A 21,058-nucleotide genomic window follows, 5' to 3' on the forward strand; every position below is an offset into this window, starting at 1 on the left:
TGCAGAGGCAGTTTGGATGGGGAGGGGCCTTCTGCCCAGGCCAGAGAGCTGTCTTATGAACTGCAGGAGTTCTGGCCAGTTCTCTGCCCCATGCACAGCTGAAAGCTTTCTCCCTTCTTCCTGGAACCCAGGCTTCCTCCACTATACCACTGGGGTCCCTTCTTGTGAGGTATCAGCATAAATGCTTTATTGTCACCTTGGGCAGGTAGAGCTGTTGCATGCTAGGGTGGGCATAATGGCACATTGAGTTGACTGGCAGAGCTGAGATTGGTCCTTACGTGTTCCCTGTCCTCCTAATGCACGGCCCCCCCCCCCCCCCCGCGGCTGGGATAAGATTCAAGTGGGTCATTCACAGGCTGCCTAGGGGCCTTCCCAGGATGAGTCATATCTTCTAAAGCAAAGCCCGCCCCCAGCATGCTGCCCCCACATTCCCTCATAATCACCTTATACCCTCTAATGTTGGCCTGCTACTGCCCTTTCTCCACTTAACACTCGTACTTGAGTGTCAGCCCCACGCCCTGGAAGGGCCTGCTACCCCTGTCCCTCTTGTCAGCTTCCCGTCATTTTTCTGTGGCACAGGGCTACTCTTCCCAGCTGCCTGTGTGGGCCGAGTCCATTCATCAGTGTCCTTGGCGCTTCAGGCCCAGCAAACCTCCGTCCTCCTGTAGCAGCCTTGTTTTGGCTCACCCTCCCAATCGCATCCACCCCCCACGCCCACATTCAGTTCAGGCCAGGGCCAGTCTTCTGGTACATTCTGCCTTAGGAGTCACGTGTTCCCTGTGGGAGTGCTGAACAAGTCTCCTTGACCTCAGTCCTTGGCAGAGCCCTTCAGCCTTCCAGTCAGCGGGCCAGGGCCCACTCCCAAAGCCAGAGCCTCTGGATGTGTCTCCACCCACCCTCCAGCGACCTCAGCTGCCCCGGCAGGAGGGCGGGGCCAGGCAGAGCCCGCCTGGCACCTCCTTCAATTGGAAAGAAAGTCGATGGTGGCGCGCACTGAGCGATTGGTGCTGACGTCGACGGCGGTAACCTTAATCTCCGTGTCGCCAAACTGCATGGCAGCACGGATCTCGCGGCGGCCCGGGGGCGTACCGGCCAAGCCACGGTCGGTGGGCGTGGGTTCGAGCTCCAGGCTGAGTGCACCACACTTGCGCACCCCCGGGTCAGTGATGAAGCGCGCATCCTCGGCGGCGCAGCAGTACAGGTTGATGAGCACGCGCCGCTGGCCAGGGCGTGCGGGGCAGTAGCTGCGGCGCACCTCTTCGCCCAGGGCGACCGACTGCTCCGCCGCTACGAAGCGCTCAAAAACATCAGTGCACCAGCGGCGGCCGTCGCGGACCAGCAGCTTGTCTGGAGGGTGCCGCCCGTCCACAAAGCGGTTGAGCACACCCACGCCGTAGGTGAGAGGCGAGCGGCGCACCCGCACCACGCCCGGCGTCTGCCCGAACAGCACGGCACCCTTGAGGATGGTGAGGCCCACATCGTGCGGGACCACCACTCGCAGGCCGCGGGGACCCAGGGCGGTCTGCACCGCGTGCTGCAGCACAGCCGACTCCGCAAAGCCACCCACCAGGAACAGCAGCTTCACACCGTGCACCTCCGGCCGTGCCAGCAGCGCCTCTGCGGGATGGGGTGGAGAGAGGGGATAGGAATGAGGGGAGGGTAGGGGAGGAGAGGGACGCATAAGCTGCTGAGGCCGCGGGCACCTCCCCTCCACTTGCCTGGCGATTAGAAAATAGCCATTTCAACTATAAAACGGTTGCCTGGTTTTGATGAAATAAAACACTGAGTGCATCCACTGGATGCCCCTGGTCGCCCCTGCAATACACCCTTCCCCCTACATGGAGGATCTGAGAAGATACGCCTACTGCTTGCAAGACATTGAGCTCACTCTGTAGATACTTCAGCTTATTTTATTCCCTGTGATAAGTTTGGGGAACCCAGTATTATCACCCCACTATAAATTGGAAACACGCACTAGCGGTCACTTGGCAAGACTATTCATCCCTCCTAGCTCTTAATCGCCAACGCACTGACCCCTCCAGGTGTCCCCAATGATTCTGGGCCTCATTCCAGTGTGTGGATGTGTGGGTTTCCAGGCACTAACAGCCACAGTTATTCCCGCGACTGGGGGTGTATGTGGGGGTAAATGGAAGACCAAGCTCAGGCGCTCACCTATGTGCTGGATGATCCCGCTGACCGTGGGCTGAAAGAGCTCGTTCATGGCCTCACAAGACATCCTGAGCATCCCCTGTGAGGACCACTTCACGAAGTTCACGCTGCAGGTGAAGGGGACACAGGCCTACACGTCATTGTCCTGGGTCCCACTGCGCCATCCTCTCAGGGACTTTAGTCAGGGCCTGCTTCTGTTCCAGGCATAAAGTTCCAGGAGAGGGGCCTCCCCTTGCCTCCTGTCCTGGCACGATGTGTGACAGTGTCTGTCTGTGTGTGCACGTGCATGTGTGGCTGGGGGGCAGGGAGGAGATAGACATTGGCCCTTTCCCTGGGGCCCATGATTTTTCTGGCGCAGTTGGGGCTGTGAATTCCAGCTGGGCTACTCATGCCCCACCCACTGCCACCGGGTTGGCCACAGGTGTGCAAGCGGTGCATCAGGCTGACTCCCACTGACATCAGCCCCGAACTCCTCCTGCCAGACCAGGTACTGAGACAGCTATACCCCCTGCAGCCCACACCCTCCCTCATAGGGGCCTTCTTCATCTGCACACCCTGCCTGAGCCTGTGGTCCTCCCAGCCCACCTGCTCCTGCGCAGGGCTGTCTCCACGTTGTGGCCTCGCTGCTTGCGGTAGAAGTCGATGAAGGAAAAGGGCAGTGAGATGTTGAGCGCCCCCGTGCGGTGAGGGCCTGCCGTGCGTTTGCGGGCTTCGAAGGCGATGGTCAGATCCACCCAGGCTGCTGGCCGTTGCCGTTTGAACGTGGCAATGAAGTCCTGGCCAAAGATACGACCCAACAGCTGCTCGAAGGCCAGGTCCACGCCCACTGCGCCGTAGGGACCACCTTGGGTGGGGCAGGAAGTAAAAAGGAAGTCAGTGCAGACCCCCGCCACCAGGGGGCTTTGGTGGGCTGGGTATCAAGGGCGCTGCCTGCCTACTCACCCGACGCCTTGTAGAGTTCCTTGAGCGTGCCATGGGGCTGCTCCAGCTGGTGCACAGTCAGGTCCACCGTGCCTCCCCCACAGTCTGCTACCACGTAGCGATCTCCTGCAGCAGCAAGCAGGGGCACACACTCGGGGCCCGCCATGCATCCTCAGCCCTGGGCCCCCTCCCTACCAGCCTCCACCCTTGCCCCTGGTCGTGAGTCTTGCTTGGGGTGGCAATGTGGAGGTGTGAGAAGCTTCAGGTGCTTGAACCTAAGGCCATCAGGTAGGGGCACAAGATGTGTGTTGGGGAATGGTCCAGGGCTCTGAAACCCCTTCCGTGGAACATCCCTGTGGGAAGAGAGTGACTTCGGGGTGTTAGAGGCTGTGAGTGGGGTGGGGTTGCACCGGACTGTGAGGGGAATGCCAGGTTAGGTATAGCAGATGGAGGAGTAGGATTTCTAGGGGCTGGAGGCAACCTGGTGAATGACTCCTTCCTGCTATCAGTATATGGTGTCCCATAGGGCCCAAGACACATCCTGCCAGTCTCCCCATCTCCCTACCTGCTTGCATCTCTGCCCACAGCTCTCCGACCCCTGACTCCACCAGGAATGTGCGGCTGTGACGGGACCTTCTCAGCTGCTCACGGGCTGGGGGTCAAAGGACAGCAAGGTTAGAAGGAGGTGCCTCAGTCACCACTCAGTTCTCATCCTGATGATGCCTTCCGTGAGCACCTGAAGCATCCGTGCTCCTGAACTCCTGCTCCCCTCCTAAATGGGAGAGGGCAGCGCTGACCCCCCAAGGGTGTGGAGAAAGCTGATGGGGTGATCCCAGGCTCTATAACCAACAGCTGAGGGGAAGTATTTCTGGCTGTAGGACCAGGGCTCAGGCTGTGGTGAAATCAGGGTCAGGAGGGTTTCGAAGAGCTGTGTTTGTGTGCAGGTAGGCCTTGGGGGACCTGGGGAGCTCAGGACTTGGGACCTCTCCCTGTCATGGTAAATGGGGTTGACTATAGCTGTCTCAGTGCCTGGTCCCGGCAGCAGGAGCTTGGGGCTGATGTCAGGGGTGGAGGGGAACAGCTGATGGGCCAGGAGGAGAGGGGAGGAGACGATGGCTGTTTAGGGGAAAACTGCAGACCTCCCCTTTGGCTCAGAGTGGGGGCTGACTTCCTTTTTTGTCCAGTGCCCTTGGACCCCACCATTCTCCCAGATTCAGGGCTAGGCTGAGTCCTACCCTCCTCAGACAAGTGTTCCCCTAGGGCAAGGTAAAGCCTCTGCCCTCAGCTGGGGCCTGTCCAGGTAGGGGAGCCTCTCCTTCATGTAGGACATGACTGAGCTTCTGGTTTCAGGGATCCTCTGATCCCTCAGGGGTGACTGTCTCCAAGCCCACGGCTGCCGGTGGCTCACCCTGTCGGAAGCTGGAGTCGATGGAGCGGCGCTCGCCCAGGCGCCCGCTGCCTGGGGCCCGGCTGCTCAGGTCCAGGAGCTGGTGCAGACGCAGCTTGCGGCAGTAGACAGAGGCGGCCTCAGGCTCCAGGGCGATGAGCAGCTGCTCTGCATTCTCTCTCGACACCAGACCAGCCTGGGGATAGGTGGTGGGCAGGGCCAGGAGCACCATGGGCTGTCACACCTAAGATGGCACTCGGGGCAGGCGACGAGGGCCTGTGGGGCTCCCACGTCCTCCATCGCACCCCACTCACACTAGGCTTCTCAGGCCCCTCCATCTGCACAAATTGGGAGCTGCCCGCACTCACCCTGTGACCAAGCTGGGCAAGGGCACGGCCATGGCCAAGAACACCATGGGGTTCCCCAGCAGGAAGAGACCCTGGAGAGTGAAAACCTGGACTGCCTGGGATCTGTGCTTCTGACCTGCCCAAGGTGGCCTGGGCTGCAACAAGGTCCCCTTCACAGGAGCAGGATGGACTGGCCATCTGGGCCCTGGCTGAGGGATCAGTGGAGACTCTCCACAGTGTGTGTATGGGGCAGGGGTGAGTAATGGTAGACCCACACTCAAAGGAGATGGGGGCCCTTAGCCCACTGAATTCTCCTCCGCCAGGCCATGTCAGGCAGTGGCCACAGCCCTCCCCACTCCCAGGAGAACTCAGTTCCTGGGGAATCTAATGTAGGAGGAAGGAAACTCTTAACAGTGACATTTCAGGCACCAAGACAGGTCAGTTTCGGGGAGAAGAACACTTGGAGCTGTTACTTCCTGCATCAGGATGGGGGAATCCCTGCAGAAAGCCCTTTATGGTTTTGTGGGATTCCCTGGATTCTGACTGGGTGGGGGAGGGGGTGGGTAGGTACTGCTACTTCCTGCCCAGGGCCAGCCCTTCCTGAGCTGGCAGCCGGGAACAGTGTGGGAGGAAACAGCGGGTAAACTGGCAGGAGGAGGGGCACTGAGGTTGGAGGGGTGCTTGTGCTGGCTGGGCACAGCCTTGCTGCCATGCTGGTCTTTGCAGGGGTACGTCCCCTGGGCTCAGGGTTGGCTCTTTCCAGAGACAAGCATAGGCACCAGGGTCGTGCCTGACCCCTGGGTATGTGTGTATAGGTTGGTGGCCCTGGTATCTTCCAAGGGGTCTATAGGCAGGCCTGAGATCCCTTTTGTGGGTCCAAGGGTGTCCCAAGGCCCCAGGGTCAGGACCAAGCAGTGAGTCTTGCTCTGGAAAGCTCTGTTCCCTTTCACCCCCCATCTCTAGGGAGAGGGGGGTTCCTGAGCTGCACTCATCCTTTCTCCAGGCCTTTGGTTATCTCTCATGGTAGGAAACCAGCAAACACTGGCCCAGATCACCTCTCTTCAGTTTCATAGTCCTATTTCCTGGGCTTAAGAACTCACAGTGGTCAGGGCCATGGTGGTGGTGGTAGTGGTGGTCCTGAGCACACTGATGCTGGCTCATGGGTGTTCCCGTGCCCTGACCAGCTGTGGGAGTGTCGGCTGCTGTGGGCTCACAGCTGCCCTCCACTGAATGGGGATCACCTCAATTGGGGAGGATTCCCCCTGTGCCCCAGTAACTAATGACACACCAATATGGCTGCACAAAAAACCAGCCTGCTCACCTCACCATGGCCAACCTCAGGCTACAGTTCTCCCTCCAGAGCTCTGCACGGGATCGGGCTGAGGCCAGACTCCAGCTGAGGCCACATCCTGTCCTCCTCACCCCATTGGTTCACCCCAAGGGCTTTCTCCCAAGAGCCCTCCTTCCATAGACCGATGCACACGAATCCCCATCTGGGGCTCTGGAAAGCTACTTTCAGGAAAGCTGACTTCAGACACTGACTAAGCTGGCCAGGGCTGTGCCTCTTGTCCCTTCAGCCCTCTTCCTGCAACCCGCCCCACCCGCAGTGGCAACACCCTCCAAAAGGCCCAGCAGGGAAAGGCTGGAGGCCTTTACACAATCAATCTGTGGGCCCAAGAGTGGGGCAAATGAAGGTGTGTATGGGGCCCTCCCTGGGGCCCTGCCGAGCAACACCCACTGTTCCGCCTGCATGGCCTCACCAGGTAGGCAGCCTCCCGCATGAACTGCTTGGCTGGCTGTTTCCAGATTGCGGGCACCGTCAACACCCAGCGCACAGTGTCCTTCTCCAGCAGCGAGGGGCACTGCTCTCTCAGCTCCTGGAGCAGGAGAGGGCAGTGAGAGAAGTAGCTGGCTTGGGCTAGAGGGGGTGCCTTCAGCCCTCAGTGGGAGCTGGAAGAACTAGTCAAGCCTCAGGAAGGGCTTCCCAGCAAAGCTGGAAATATCTAACACTACTCCCACCACCAACGCCTGTATGCCTGATACAGGCTGTCCAAGACAGGAAGGCAGGAGAGTGGAGAACACGACCTCTGACAGTGGCTACCCATCAGATGAGCAGGGGATGGGCTAAGGAGAAAAGATGGACTTGGGGGTCCCTTGACTGCAGTGGGCAGCGATGGAGCCGCGCACCTGAAGGGCGTGCTCCTTGAAGAAGCGCAGGGCATGAGCGAACACCTCCAGGGCAGGCATTTTCTTTCCATTTACCGCCTCCAGCTGTGTCTTCAAGGTGAGATCCTGGTAGGGACACAGGGCAACTCTGTAGGAGGCTATAGTTCTGCCCCCATTTCCTGACGACCTCTCTCTCTTCAAATCACCCCATTCTCTGGTGCTTCCCTCATTGGGCATTGTTCCAGTTTGGCTCTAATCTCACATTGGTTCTGTCTTCCCCTTTAGCCCCGCCCTCCTGTAACCCTATCCCCTGCCCCGCCCCCATCCTTTATTTCCAAGCTCCGCCCCCTTAGCCACCGCACCCTGCCGCCCCTCCCCTTTTAGCTTTGCACACCCTCCATTAGGCCTGCCCCTTCTCTTCTAGGCTGGGCTTCCCAGTCTGGAGTAGGTCCGGAGCCAGAATGTGACTCACAGTGGTGCTGTGGATCTTCATCTTGAACTTCTCGAAGTAGAGCCAGTCCCGTGCTTCCTCAGGGTCTAGATCGTGGTAGTAATCACGGGCGGTGTAGCCAAAGCTGTGAAAGGCACCCTCCGGGGTCAGCAGCAGGCAGGTGGGTGTCTTCTGGTGTGCCACACCTGGGTCCCCGCCCTCCCATTTCCTGTGGAGACACAGGGCTATCAGTGGGGTCAGCAGCAACCCTCTCTTTGCATGGTTGGATGACGGCTCTGTGATGATGTGTGACCCTGGCAGGCCACATAGCTTCCCCCAGTCTCGGTCTTCCAGCCTGTGAAATGGGAATAATAGTACCTGCCCCTTAGGGTGCTTGTGAAGAGGAGGATGGTGCTCAGCATCCAGTTAAATCTCCTTGAATGCTGCTCTGACAGGACCCTCCATATCCGTGGGACTATGGAATCCACTCGACACTCTCAGCTCCTGCCCTCAAGAGGTTTACCATTTGACCTCACCTCCCTGCACTCTTCACACGGAGCAGCAAGCCTTCATCCATCCATCTGCCTGGGCCTGACTTCCTGGTGTGTCTCTCCAGCAGCTTAGCAGAGAGACACAGCCTTCTCCCAGCCAGCTGTTTTGTCCTGCCCAAGGCCGTCTTCCACAGCCAAGTTTCGTCAAGGCATTCATGACATTCCTACCTGACCCACCTCAGCAGCTGTACCCCAGTTCACTGCACCTCTGTCAGACGCCCCAAAACCTGAATGAGATTCCAAACCTCACGCCTGCAGGTGCATCCAGACCTTGACCCAGAACACCCTGCCCAGTTCTCTGGCCTAGAAAATCCTTCCCCCCTTCCTCTGCCTTCTCTGGTGCCCTGACCCGTCTAGGCCAGCTCACCGCTGTGGCCATTTGGGGAAGGAGCTGGGAATCCAGGCAGAAGGACCAGTGTGTGGAAAGTCTTTGTGGTTTGAGAGAACAGGAGAACTCACTGTAGGGTAGCTCGGTGTGCAGCAGGGAAAACACAGGAGTGCTAGGAAGAACATCAAGTGCCAGGTCAGAAGTCTGTCTTGGTGGGCTTTAGGTTGGGGAGTGAAAAGGCACAACCATAATTGCCTTTAGAAAGGTCGCTGGTCCCCATGTAGCAGCAGACTGGAGAGGAGGGAGGACAGAGAAGAAAAACTGTCCAAGTGAGACAGGATGGTGGCCATGGGGAGAAGTGGATGGGTACTCCAGAAATATTAGGGACACAGAAATAATGGGATGTGGTGGCTGGTAGGGGTGGACAGGGCCTGGTGAGAGGCCAGAATGTCCCCCAGTGACTTCCTATGATTGTCCCCTGCACAGGACAGAGACAGTGTCCTTGCCTCCTGCATGGGGCTCAGCATGGCCTTGGCTGCTGTGTGCTGACCCCTGCAGGGCCATAAATGCTCAGGGCCCCCTAGCTTCATGAGGATGCAGAGGAAACAGAGAAAGGGGAACGACAATCCAGACTCATGAAGGTCAGGTCCCTGCATCTTTGGGGCAATGACCTTTCTGTCTGTCTCTCCATCCACCCTTCCATCCAGCCTCCCAGGCCCCAGGGAAGCTCCCGGATCCACCATTCCAGTCTGGGCTGGGAGCTTTGGGGTCTTCTATAGCTCCACCTATTGGCTGCAGCCCCAGTAACACACATTCAAAGGATCCAAGTGGGCAGGTCTGGAGGGAGTGTTCAAAGAAATGTGTGTTTGAACAGCAGTCGACATCAGAATAGACTTTTCGAACACCTCTTTCAAAATGACCGTGTGACTTGAGTCAGCCAGTTAACCCTCTGATCCTTCAGGTCCTTGGTTTTCATTTGCAGTATCGGACCTGGGAATCTGCCCCACAGAAATCTCAGCACCAGTTCTCCAGGGAGGAGATTCACTGCAGTACTGTTTGTAACAGTGAGAAATCAGAGAGCCCCGCAGACTGCAGGTGGAAGGATGGATACATTACAACACATTCACACTGTGAAGCACGTGGCAACTGTAAAAGAAATCAGTAGCTCTGCGTATGGACATGAAACGTCCAGAAACAGTGCTGAAAGTTTAAAATAAGGCAAACTGTATAATAACCCGCTTTTATTTAAAAATACACACATATAGCCCTGGCTGGTGTAGCTCAGTGGATTGAGCGCGGGCCTGTGAACCAAAGGATCACAGTTCAATTCCTAGTCAGGGCACATGCCTGGGTTGCAGGCCAGTTCCCAGCAGGGGACCCACGAGAGGCAACCATACATTGATATTTCTCTCCCTCTCTCCTTCCCTTCCCCTCTAAAAGATAAATAAAATCTTTTTAAAAAGCATTAAAAACCCACACATATACATACATGTGTGTGTTATATACGAGCCCAGATATCTGTGCATTTTACCCTATGTTTGTTACAGTTCAAGAAATTGTTTTCAGGTCAAAAGCAGAGCCCAACGTTTGCTGCCGAGGGCAGGGAGCTGCTCCGGTAGAAGCTGAGGGCCCAGGCCTGGGGCCGCCCTCCACCCTGGCGCCCCAGAGGGAGCCTAGATTTGGAGTGGGGGAGCTCGAAGGGTGCCCCATGTCTCCTCAGTGGCAATACTTCTGGGACCAGGCCCATGGCAAGTGTGAGGTCGCCCCCCACCCCCATCTCCGAGCCCAGTGGCCCTCACCTCATCATGTGGATGGCCTCAGGGTCACTGGCAAAGCTGAAAGCATAGCCACTGGATGTGGTACCAAAGTCGATGGCCACCACCACGGAGAAGGAGGCCTGCTGGGGGGCTCGGGCCTCCGGCTTCTGCAAGTGCAAGACCTAGAGTCAAGGACAGCCCAAGGGCCAGGCTGACTGTCCGTGGGAGCCCCGCCCTGCCCTGGCTATGATCTAGACCAGCCCTGGTTCGCCCCGCCAGCCCAGCCGCCTGGGCTCCCCCCCTTTTCAGGCTCCAGGCTGACCTCTGGAGATGCCAGCTGCCTCTCAGGTAGCCCTGTGCAGCTTTTGGCTCAAGCCCCTGCTTCCCTACTGCTGGTTCTCTGCCCAACTTCTGTCGGTACTGCCTTAGTCCCACCCCCATCTCACGCCCGTTCACGGCCGGGCCCAGCTGGGAGCGATTATGCTCCTCCTGACAGCTTCACAGCACAGGGACCAGTGTGTATTTGACCCTCTTGCTCTTTGTGGCCACAGCGACACAACCAGGCTGTCTCTCAGAGTCGAGAGGCCCTGTGCACATGCCCCACAGTGGTCCCTGCCTTCCTCTAGGCCAGGCTTGGACTCCCTGAGAACAAAGGGGTCCCCAGGCTGGATAACTAGGGTGAGGCCGTCTGGGGCGAGACGACCCAGGGAGCTTGGGGAGGGCTATGTCCTGGATACTTCAGGCAAGTAATTTCCAAACTATCTTCTTAGCAACATGTCTCCTCTTCCCCAGATATAACCTGTATTCAGGTGGGGCTATGGTCAACAGGAGGGGGGGCAGCTCTGGGGGGCCCAATGCAGACCTTGAAAAACTACGTGCTCAGAGACACACCCGCCCCGGGAGGCAGCTGCAATGGCCTCTGGATGTCATCCTGGAGGGGGAGGTCAGGGTGTTAGCATGTGGGGCTCACCTCAGTACAACTGTTACCCTAGGGTCCAAGGTCACTTAAGACTGACCCTTCTGCAGGGAGCCCCAGTGGGCTGGGGCAGGAGGCCCCGTGGTCCCCCAGGCCTGGCCAGGGCTGTGCCAGACACCAGGCCTTGCTCTCTGGAGCACCAGCCCGCCTCCCCCCGCCCCCATGCCCCTTAGGCCACCCACCACCCAGATCCCCAGTCCGGGCTTACTGGAGACTGAGAAGGTGTGAGGGGGGCAATGCCACAGCTTTCCTGGGTCCTTGGGGAGCCGGGTGGGCTAGGAACTGGGGACCGCTCTGGGCTGGAGCCTGCAAAGAGAGGGCGAGTCACTCTGTCACAGTCAGGGTAGGGGGCTGTTGGCTGAGACCCAGGCCTGGGAGGCTCTCCCATCGGCCCGTGCTGGGCCAAGGCGAGGGGGACCCTGCTGAGGAAGGGGGACTGGGTGGGAGGGGAGCAAGGATGAGACTGAGGCAGGAGCAGACTGAGGGCTTGTTATCAGTTCGAGGCGACCATCCCCGGAGGACGACCCATGGCTCACTTGGGGGCTCCTCATCTCCCGCAGCACCTCTCAGACACAGTGGGGGTGGGGAGAAACAGAGAAGCACTGTGGGGTTGTGGGAGACTGAGTGTGAAGGTAGAAGGGCAGGGGAGATGGGGTGGCTGGAGAAACCAGAAAGGTGGGGGAACTTCAAACCCAACTGCTCAGGGTTCCAGTCAGAACCTGAGGGAGCAGCCCTCTCTCCTCGCCCCCAACGGCCAAGGACGGGCTGGCCCCACTGGCTGCCTGGGGACAGTGAAGGTGAAGCAGCACCTCCTCCGGCCCTAAGGGGTGTCCACAAAAGTAGGAAGTGGATCCCAAGTCGTCCCTTACACCCAAAGTCAGCATTAGGGGCAGGAGGCCCCCCAGCCCCGAGACCCCCTCACAGGCCCAGGCTGAGCTGGGTTTTTGCTGGGAGGGAGCAGCACAGTCCCCATCAGGCAGCTCAAAGCCTAGACTGGAGGCTCAGGCAGCTCAGGGGTCTGCCTGGCTAGACATCCCCGAGGCGTGGGCAGTGGCCCGTCACCACCACACCCGGCTTTGCTCAGGGCCTCTGGGAGGAAGACTGGGGCTGCCCTGAGATTCTCGGATGGGGATAGGGAGGCGGGTAGGGTCTGGCATGAAGACCCAGGGACAAAGCCAACTGGTCTGTCTGGCTTCAGGCCGACCCAGGCTCAAGGCCTGTGCTCCCTCAGCGGCTGCCCTGGTGTGTGGCCCTGACGGCTCCCAGTCTTTCCTGGCGTAGGGAAACCCTGAGAACATATGCGAGGGGCTGATAATGTGGGGGACTCTACAAAGTGCCTGGACAGAGCTGGAGTCTGTCTTAGGGTGCTGGGGAGGGCAGGGACATGGTGGTCACACCCTCAGGGTTCCCTTTTCTCGGGTGGCCAGCATGGGCTTAGGCCCTGCCACCAGCTCCAGCTTGAGGGGCCAAGTCGCTGTGTTGCTTGAGCCTGGGAAGGGAGGCAGGAAGGAAGGCCCAGCCCACCAGGTCTTTGTGAGTGGACTTCCTGAGGAGTGTCCCTCCTGCCTCCTGGCTTCCCACGCCTGCAGAGAGGCCACAGGCAGATGCACACACTCACAGAGAGTTCTGTGGACACAGATCTGCTTGCTGACATATGCACTTTCACTCAAGGCCCCGAGCACAGCAATCTGCCCACAGACAGACACACACACACTCACACCAGACCCTGCACAAAACATGCATATGCATGCAGTCCTTTGCACACAGAACTGCTCCACACATTAACAGATGCACAGGGGGCCCCACAAATAGCTATGTCCTATGTGCATGCTTGTGTGAAGCATACACACATGCACACACTTACATATGCAGTCCTGTGTGTGCAACCCTCCCTGCACACACACATGCTTTCAAGAACCTCTGGGACAGGCACCCCTGTATGGACTGGGGTGCATCTCAGTGCTGGGCAAGTGGGGTGGTGGGTGGGGGCAGAGGTGGGGGGTTCTTACCGATGTACAGCCCCTGCAGGCCCAGATCCGGGACGGCCAGCATCTTTCCAGGCCCGGTGGCTGTGAACAGGAACAGACATGCAGGATGGCATTTATTTGTTCCGTTGCTCCCTCACTGAATGTTTTATTTCTTTACTTTAGGCTGGAGTCCTTTGAAGCAAGTTCCAGACTTCATGCTGCTTCACCTGTAAATTCTTCGGTATGTCTCTCCAACAGACAGAGACTTCCGAATGCATTGCTAGTACGCCATTGCCGTGTGTTAACATAATTAACGACAATTCCTTAATCTCATTGAATGACCCATCCCACAGGCCCAGCTTCTCTCAAAAAGGTCTTTTAAACAGGTGCCTTTCACAGGAATCAGGATGCTCCTGAATGTTTTTGGAGCCCACCCTGCGCCAAGTGCTGGGGGACATCCGAGGCCCAGAGAGACACCGGCTCTCCCAGCCCAGCAGGGAGGAAACTGGTTAGAATCAGATAATCACCCAAGCGAATTTGCGGTTACAAAGGATGCCATCGAGGTCACAGCTGGAAACAAGTGGGGCAGAAAGGGGAGCATGGTGAGGCTGGGGAAAGGGGCTGGGCTGGCCCGACCCTGCAGGCAGGCCCTCTTGGCCCCTATTTTAGGTTTGGTTTGACACCAAGGGCAACAGCAAACCTTGAAAGGTCTGAAGTGGCAGAGCGGAGGTGGGGGCGTGACTAGATGTGCGTTTTTGAAAGTCCCTCTCGCTGTTACGGGGAGTGTGGATGGCAGTGCGAGAAATGGAAGCAGGAGCCCACTCAGGGCTCCAGGCGACGGACGGTGGTTATGGCTGTGTATCTGGAGACAGAAGCGGAGACTGAAGCCAACAGGGCTGACAGAGGATGGCTGGATTGGATATGCGGGATCAGGAAGAAGGAGCCGTCAGGGATGACACTGTCTGGTTCAAACTGGGAGGTGGGTGATGAGATGGAAAACACTGGAGAAGCGCAGGGGGGGAGGGGCCTGTTCTGGGTGCAGTTCCGAAAGTCCTGGGGGCACAGTACAGACCAAGTAGCCAGGATACGTGATCTAGAGGTCAGGGAGGAGCTGAGGTGGAGACACGCGTTTGGGGGTCACTGGCAGACAGCAGAGTGCGGAGAGGAAAGGGAAGGGAACCCTCACGTAAAGGCTGACTTGAGGAAGGTGGGTGGGCTGAGGAGACCAAGACGCCTGTGGTGGTTCCATGATAATCATGGTTGTTCCAGGAGACTGGCAACACCTGTTTGAATTGCCCAGGGCCACATTTCTGTGGAATCATGGAGATGCGGTGGGAGTCAGGTAAGGAGCGAGCAAGGGTAGGAGAAGGGAGCTGCCATTCCCAGGAAGGTGAGATCTGCAGCTGACGTGCGCGCAGTACCTGGGGAACAAAAAGAAGACCAGAGCCCACTCTCCCTCTATGCATCCAGTGGCCAGACAGGGAAGTTTGGCTAATGGAACAGTGACACTGAGCTGGGCACTGTCACCTGCGCCCCACCCCCCACTCGTACATCCGCTCTTGTGAGAAACAGATCACACACACTCAGTCCCGTCACACACAGACACGTCCAGGATACTCCCACATGGCCGGCACCATGGATATTTACAGACACGCTCAAGCCTGCTAGCACTGGGGACGCACACTTGGGTGCCCAAGATTCCGAGTCAGGGGAAAGATAGGGGCTGGTCCTGGGCACTCACAGAGCAGCTGGGTGACGCTGAGAAAAGGGAAAGCGCATAGACAGGGTCGATATAGGCTTTGAGAGCCAGGGACAAGAGCCCAGTTCAGGGTGATGGAGTGGTGTGTTGGAGCTGGTTGCCACCAACTGGTAGAAGCAGATTCTGTACATCTCTTTCCAATTCCTCATTCATTGACATCACATTGGTAGCTTGAAATCAGCCATGTTGGGAGCATTTACACCATAGAAATGGGCAGCCCTGGCTGGTGTGGCTCAGTGGATTGAGCACTGGCCTGAGAACCAAAGGATTGCCGGTTGGATTCCCAGTCAGGGCATATGCTGGGGTTGCTGGCCAAGTCAGGTCTCCAGTAGGGGCGCCATGAGAGGCAGCCACACATTGATGTTTCTCTCCCTCTTTCTTCCTCCCTTCCACTCTGTCTAAAATAAATAAATTAAATTAAAAAAAAAGAAATGAGCAAACACTACAAATCAGGTTGTTCTCCCTTTTGCAGAGTTGACTGTAAAACATTTACCAGCATACATCGAATCTAGGCCACAAGGGAGAAGCTGGCAGCCTTATTTGTACATTGCTTTGATTCTTGAGCAAAACTCATTGAGCATTTTGCCCTGGCTGGTGTGGCTCAGTGGACTGAGCGCCAGCCTGCGAACCAAAGGGTCACGGATTCAATTCCCAGTCAGGGCACATGCCTGGGTTGTGGGCCAGGTTCCCAATGGGTGGCACACGAGAGGCAACCACACATTGATGTTTCTCTCCCTGTCTTTCTCCCTCCCCCTCTGTCAAAAAATAAAATAAAAATTTTAATGAAAACAACCTATTGAGCATTTCTTTGTGCCAGGTTCCGAGCTAAGTGATGGGGAAATACTTCGGTCAATGAATGAATAGATTTTTCTGGACCAAAGCTATTGTAGCTGGAGGAGAAACAGCCTACAACTACCAGGAAAGAAGAGGCAGGAGCCGTCACTCTAAGCTGGATTCCACATCTTAATTGGGTGCCTGTCATCTCCCTAGCCGTCTGAAGCTGGTCCAGTTACCCCCCATCTCTGGGTGTGTGATTCACTGTGTGCCCTACACTGGGGTCTCAGGGCTGACAAGGGCCTGTTTGGGCGCCTGGATGGGGTGCATCCCATGCCTCTCTGAGCCCCAGCGCCTTTCCTGCAAAGTGGGTCATGCAGGGGGCTCGTGGGGATTAAGTCCAGGTAAACAAGGTGATTGACCAAAGGTAGGGAGTTGGAGCGATGTGGTCCTTCCCTTCAGGATGTGGATTCTGAATTTTCTGTCAGCAGATGTTGGTCTTATTTGAGAGTTTTATTACAGTCCTTCTGCATTCTTTAGGGAGAGGGAAGACCAGAGTCTGTTGGTGTTAAAGAAGGAGGATCTTGCTGATTTCCTCGAGAGGTGGGGGCAGAAGGGTTGGCAGCCCGTCCATCTTCAGGACACGTTCCCCCCATGCACACGCGCCCAGAAACGATTAAGCAGAACGGGGCTCAGGGCAACCTCAGCTCCCAAAAGCCATGTCTGGGCAGAGTCCGCAGCTGGAAATAGAGTGAGGTAGACCCTACCCCAGGGGCCCACTAATTTCAGCCTGGTGATGCTTAGGGTTCGAGAAAAATTGGGTGGGGCAGTTTGATTTACACAGAAAGCGACTCATTTCCTGGCTACAAGCACAGGTCAGACTCTGACTCCAGCCTGACCCCTGCCCTACCCACAGACACAGATCCTTAACTCTGCCCATGCACTGGCCCATCCTTGCCCATGGGCTGATGACCCCTATCCCTCGACCTCATATCCACCTCTGATCTTCAGCTTCACCTTGACTCCTGGCACTGACTTCTACCCAATAGGTATGATCTATCAGTCATTGGGTGTGGCTTAGTAGGGACTCAAAACTGGAGACTCCCATCCTAGAGTGTGCCCCAGAATCACAAAGCCTAGGACGTCTTGCCTGATGGAGAGAATTCTCCAAGGATCCATTCCTGAGATGGGGTGTCAAGGCTGTGTACTTACGCCCCCCAGAGCGCTGGGCGCATGTGGTGTTGCTGCCGTTCACACACATACCTGTCCTCGGCTTGTGAGATCTTCCTCCCAGTCATCGTCGGCAGGAAGATCTTTGCAGCCCCCCTGTCTCCCCTACAGATTTCCAGCCTCACCCACCCCACTGCTCAGCCTCCTGCCAGCCCTCGATGGAACAGGAATCTGTCTGCAGGCAAAGAGAGGCCACAGGCATTTCTCTCAAGCCAGAGATTGGGTCAACCAGGCCCAAGGGGCAGATCAGAAATCCCAAAGCCTGCTGTGACCTGTCTCTGGAGAGGAGCCCTCCAGAAGAGAGACCAGTGGGGGGCTGCCTCCTGTGCTGCGGCAGGGGTGACAGGAATGGCCTCCCGAGGCCCCTCCCGTCCTCGCCTTTTCTTTCCATACATCCTGCTCCACCCCCATGGGTCCTCATCATGGGAGCAGCCGGTTCACAAACAACCTCTGTCCCACAGAGCCCAGGCCCTGAAGCCCCTCCCACCGTCCCCCCATCGGTGCCCCATCACCTCCCTCGCCTTCTGGGGCTCCAGAGCTGCCTTTGCGCTCACAGGGAGTCGGTGTTTCAGAGCTCACTCCCCCTCAGTCTCCCCCCTCCCCACAAGCCTGCTGCACAGACAGGCTCCGGGTCCTGCGGGGAGCCCCGACCCCAGCCCACCTGGACCCGGAAGCTAGCCTCGCAGAGAGAAACTGGAGGTCCCGGTCAGAAGGCCAGTCCCCAGTCTGGTACTGTGGCACCCTGGCCATCCAGCCGCTCTGGAACTTCTGGGACCACAGGCCCTGGGACCCCCAATCCGAGATGCTTCTCCAACACACACACGCAATCCCAGGTATAGGGACGTGCCCTCCACAAGGCCCCCTGGAGCAGCCTCCAGCTCCCACCCCCATCCCACAGCGCAGGAGTCTCTCCAGCCCCTCACTGTCTGCAGAGTGTGTGGGGGGTCCCAACGTCTGGATGGGAGCCCACAGTCGCAGCCCCGCTCCAGCGAGGAGCTTGCGGACCTGTCCCCAACCCGGCCCCCCAAGTTCAGGAGGTTTGTGGCGGGGGTCTCAGCCAACAGCCCAGGATGGGATGGATGGTTAACCTCTGTGCCTTTCTCCTCTCTGGGAGCCCCGCAGCCTCTCACCCCAGAACTCACCTCCGCCCTCCCGACAGCGCAGTCTGGGTCCTGCTGCCTCGGTCGCCGCCCCGCAGCCTGTGGCAGCGCCCTGGGCGGCGGCCGCAGCCCTCGACGTGCGCCGGGCCCCGCGCCGCCCACCCCGCCCGCCGCCCCCTCCCCCAGGCCGGATGGCCGCTCGGGCTCCGCCGCCGGGTGGGCCCCGCGCTCTCAGCCCAGATGTGCGAGGCCGGGGCGGGGCCTGACTGCGCGGGGCCTCCGCCGAGGGGCCCAGCCTAGCCCGGCGTCCAGGGCCCCTCCCTGAGCCTCCCCTTCGCCTGGCGGCCCGGCTCCAGAGCAGCCCTGGGGGGTGGGGTCGGGGAGGAGGGTGAGAAGGGTGAGGAGGGGAGGTGGAAGCAGAGGAGGAGGAATTCCATACCCCTCGTCGGCCTCCTGCGGCTCAGCTGCGGAGGGGCTCCCCTGCCTTCCCCAACAGGCCCGCCTCGGGGCTGACGCCAACCCCTCCGGGAGGGCCCTTATGCTGGGGAGGGCAAGCCCACCCCAGACCTCTCGCCATACCCTGTCCAAGACCCTTTCAGTCCCTGGACCCAGACCACCCACCCTGCGATCCCTAGCCTGGTCTTTTAGGGTCAGAGACAGGAGGCTGAATCGAGGGCGAAGGCCCTTGGATCTGAGGCCAGATCGGCCCCTGCTGGAGTCTGGGGCAGGGAGGGAGGGGTACTCACAGGCGGGGGCCCCACTCCCCGCCAGGGGCTCACTCAGAGCTCACCGCACCTGCACCAGCAGCACGCAGCTCTTTTCCTCCCGGGGCTCGCAGCCTTCCTCCCGACCTAGCACAGGCCCTCTTGGCGGTGCTGGGCTGTGGCCTCCAAGAAGGGGATTTGCAGGGTGGAGACCCCTTTTGGCTAGGCTCCTATAAGGCAGCTGACTGACCTTGCCCCCCAGGACCTCCTTGCTCTGGTATTCCCTAGCCGGGGCCCCTTTCCCTCCACCAAATGTGCCCCCAGAGGGGCTCAGGCTGGACACCCGTGGAGGCCAAGGGCAGCTTCTCAGCCCCAGCTGTCTGCTCAGGTGCCTGGTTTCCTGTCCGCTCCTCCCACCCCCTCGGAGGGCAAGGCCTGCCCAGTTCTTTGAGTACCACACTGCCTCCCACCCCGAACCCTTTGCAGGGGGCCTCTTCCCTCCCAGGAGTCCTTTCCCTCCTCCTCTCTGCTCACCTAAAAGGCTCCCCAGCTGATGTCACTTTTCCTAGGCTTGTTGTCCTCATTGTCAGGACCACTGGCCCGGAGCCACCAGTGAGGAGGTTGTCAGTGGAGGTGTACTGCATTCGTGGTTTTTAAAGATTTTATTTATTTATTTTTAGGGAGAGGGAGAAAGAGAGGCAGAGAAACATTGATGTGAGAAACATCAATTGTTGCCTCCCTCATGTGCCCCTACTGGGGACCGACCCGCAACCCAGGCATGTGCCCTGGCCGGGAATCGAACCGGTAACCCTTTGCTTTGTGAGAGAACCTAACCCACTGAGCCACACCAGTCAGGGCCTGCACCAGACAGTTTTGGTTGTTGTTACCTGGCCAGTAGGCCAGCAAAGGTATCCAAGCAGCAGCCTCCACTGGCCGCTCCGCGTGTGTCTGTACGAGCGTGTGTGTCTGTTGCTGAGTCAGTGTTTATATGTGTGTGGGTGTGTTTGTGTGTCTGTGACTGTGTGTATCTGTGTGTCTGGTTTTGTGTGTCTCTTGGGGTGTCTGACTGTGCGTAGTTAATGCGTGTCACTGTATCTGGTGTCTTTGAGTGTGAGTGTCTGTCTGTCTGTGAGTGTGCAGCGGTGCAGGGTGGGGGCTGGCAGTCCTCCCATTCACTTCAGGGGCGGGCGAGGCCTGGGAGGGATGCAGTGGCTGCCTGGGAGTGGGGGGGGGGCAAAGGGCCGCCCCTCTCCCGCCCCTCCAGCACACCTGCCTTCTGCACTCCTGACCCTTTGTTCCACCTGGGCCAGCACTCAGTCCTGACCTGATCTGAGACAACACCCCTCTGTCCGTTGGGCCCTGGGAGAGAAACTGGCCCTTGGGTCTTGTCGTGGGTGCTGTGTCTTCTCAGAGAGCCCCCAGCCCTGGTCACCACCAGGTGGGGCTTTTAGGAAGACTTTCCGCTTCAGGTGCCCACTGGCCTGGTGGCAGTTTTAGAGCAGAGGCTGCCGTTTCTCTTTAGGACGTGTCATCCCCTACCTAAGCTTATGTGTGCTGACGGGCCACGGAGAAAACTTCGTGCCTCAGCCTTGCTGCTCGCTCTACCCCAGAGCTCCGGACGCGCACGTGCGGGCACACCCCTGAATCCGTGTGCACGGGAAGGAGGTGCCCCCGCAGCCGCCTCGGGAGGCAGAGGCTTTTTTCACCAGCAGACTGTGTCTCTGTGTGCTGGTGCCTAGCTGGGCACCTTACTCTGCTCCTCCCGCTGCCCCAACAGCCTGGGGCGGCGGGGAGCATCCTCATTCTGTAAAGGAGAAAGCTGAGACTGAGAGAACAGGGCGCAGACCCAGCGGGCTGTCCACTCGTGCCTGTGCCGCGTGTAGTGGCAGGCTGGTGAAGGGAGGGCGGTTCCCGGGAGCCCAGAGGCGGAACCCCTGCAGGGCGGCCCAGCACTGCCTGTCTCTTCCTGGGGGCAGGAGGTGGGGGGTCCTGGGACAGAGGCCTCTAGAGCATTCCTCTACTAGATTCCTGAGGTGCGCGAGCTTCCTTCCAGGAATTACTCCGCCTGCCCCCGCCCCAGTGGACTTCCTCTGGGTGGCTCACAGCCTCCGTCTGCATGATTTCCCTCACTGGGGATGAGAATGTGGGAGGCCCAGCCTATGGCCAGGAGTTCAAGGCTCGGCCTCAGTGGTGCCCTACCTCCATGGTTGCAGGGGCAGCTGGTACCTCCTCCTTCATATTAAAGAAGGCCCTGGGGTCTCTACTCCTGCGGAGCCTCCTTCATACCCTGCCCCACACCCCACCCCACGCAACACCCAAAGCACCAGAACTGCCCTTTTCTCTCAGAACTCTGCACGGACACTGCCCCCCTTGCAGCCCCTTCTCCAGTGGGATGTTATTAGAGCCCTTGGAAGGGACATAGGGAACCTTTCCTGGAGGAGGTGACCCTGGTCTGAGCCTCGAAGGAGGCCTGAGAGAGTTACCCTCATGCA

General features: G+C 58.5%; 1 protein-coding gene across 3 annotated transcripts; it reads right to left on the bottom strand.

The window, feature by feature from the left end:
- Window positions 1-310: 310 nt before the first annotated feature.
- On the bottom strand, window positions 311-18,015 carry HSPA12B (heat shock protein family A (Hsp70) member 12B). 3 transcript variants are annotated; one of them, XM_037147785.2, is made up of 13 exons: window positions 17,905-18,015; window positions 13,042-13,101; window positions 11,241-11,338; window positions 10,099-10,223; window positions 7,463-7,649; window positions 7,012-7,116; window positions 6,585-6,701; window positions 4,499-4,673; window positions 3,656-3,742; window positions 3,112-3,216; window positions 2,755-3,013; window positions 2,173-2,276; window positions 311-1,617 (listed from the first exon to the last, which is right to left on the bottom strand). In XM_037147785.2, the coding sequence occupies exons 2-13, from the start codon at window positions 13,082-13,084 to the stop codon at window positions 962-964; spliced, it is 2,061 nt and encodes a 686-aa protein (XP_037003680.1). In that variant the 5' UTR covers window positions 13,085-13,101; window positions 17,905-18,015; the 3' UTR covers window positions 311-961. The 3 variants fall into 3 exon arrangements, with proteins under 3 accessions (XP_037003680.1, XP_037003678.1, XP_037003679.1); XM_037147783.2 differs by having other exon boundaries at window positions 10,099-10,238; XM_037147784.2 differs by lacking the exon at window positions 17,905-18,015 and adding an exon at window positions 16,796-17,021 and having other exon boundaries at window positions 10,099-10,238.
- Between the last annotated feature and the right edge of the window lie 3,043 nt (window positions 18,016-21,058).

Source organism: Artibeus jamaicensis, unplaced genomic scaffold, assembly GCF_021234435.1.
Source record: "Artibeus jamaicensis isolate MK-2021 breed Jamaican fruit bat unplaced genomic scaffold, CSHL_Jam_final contig_685, whole genome shotgun sequence".
NCBI classification, from domain to species: Eukaryota; Metazoa; Chordata; class Mammalia; order Chiroptera; family Phyllostomidae; genus Artibeus; species Artibeus jamaicensis.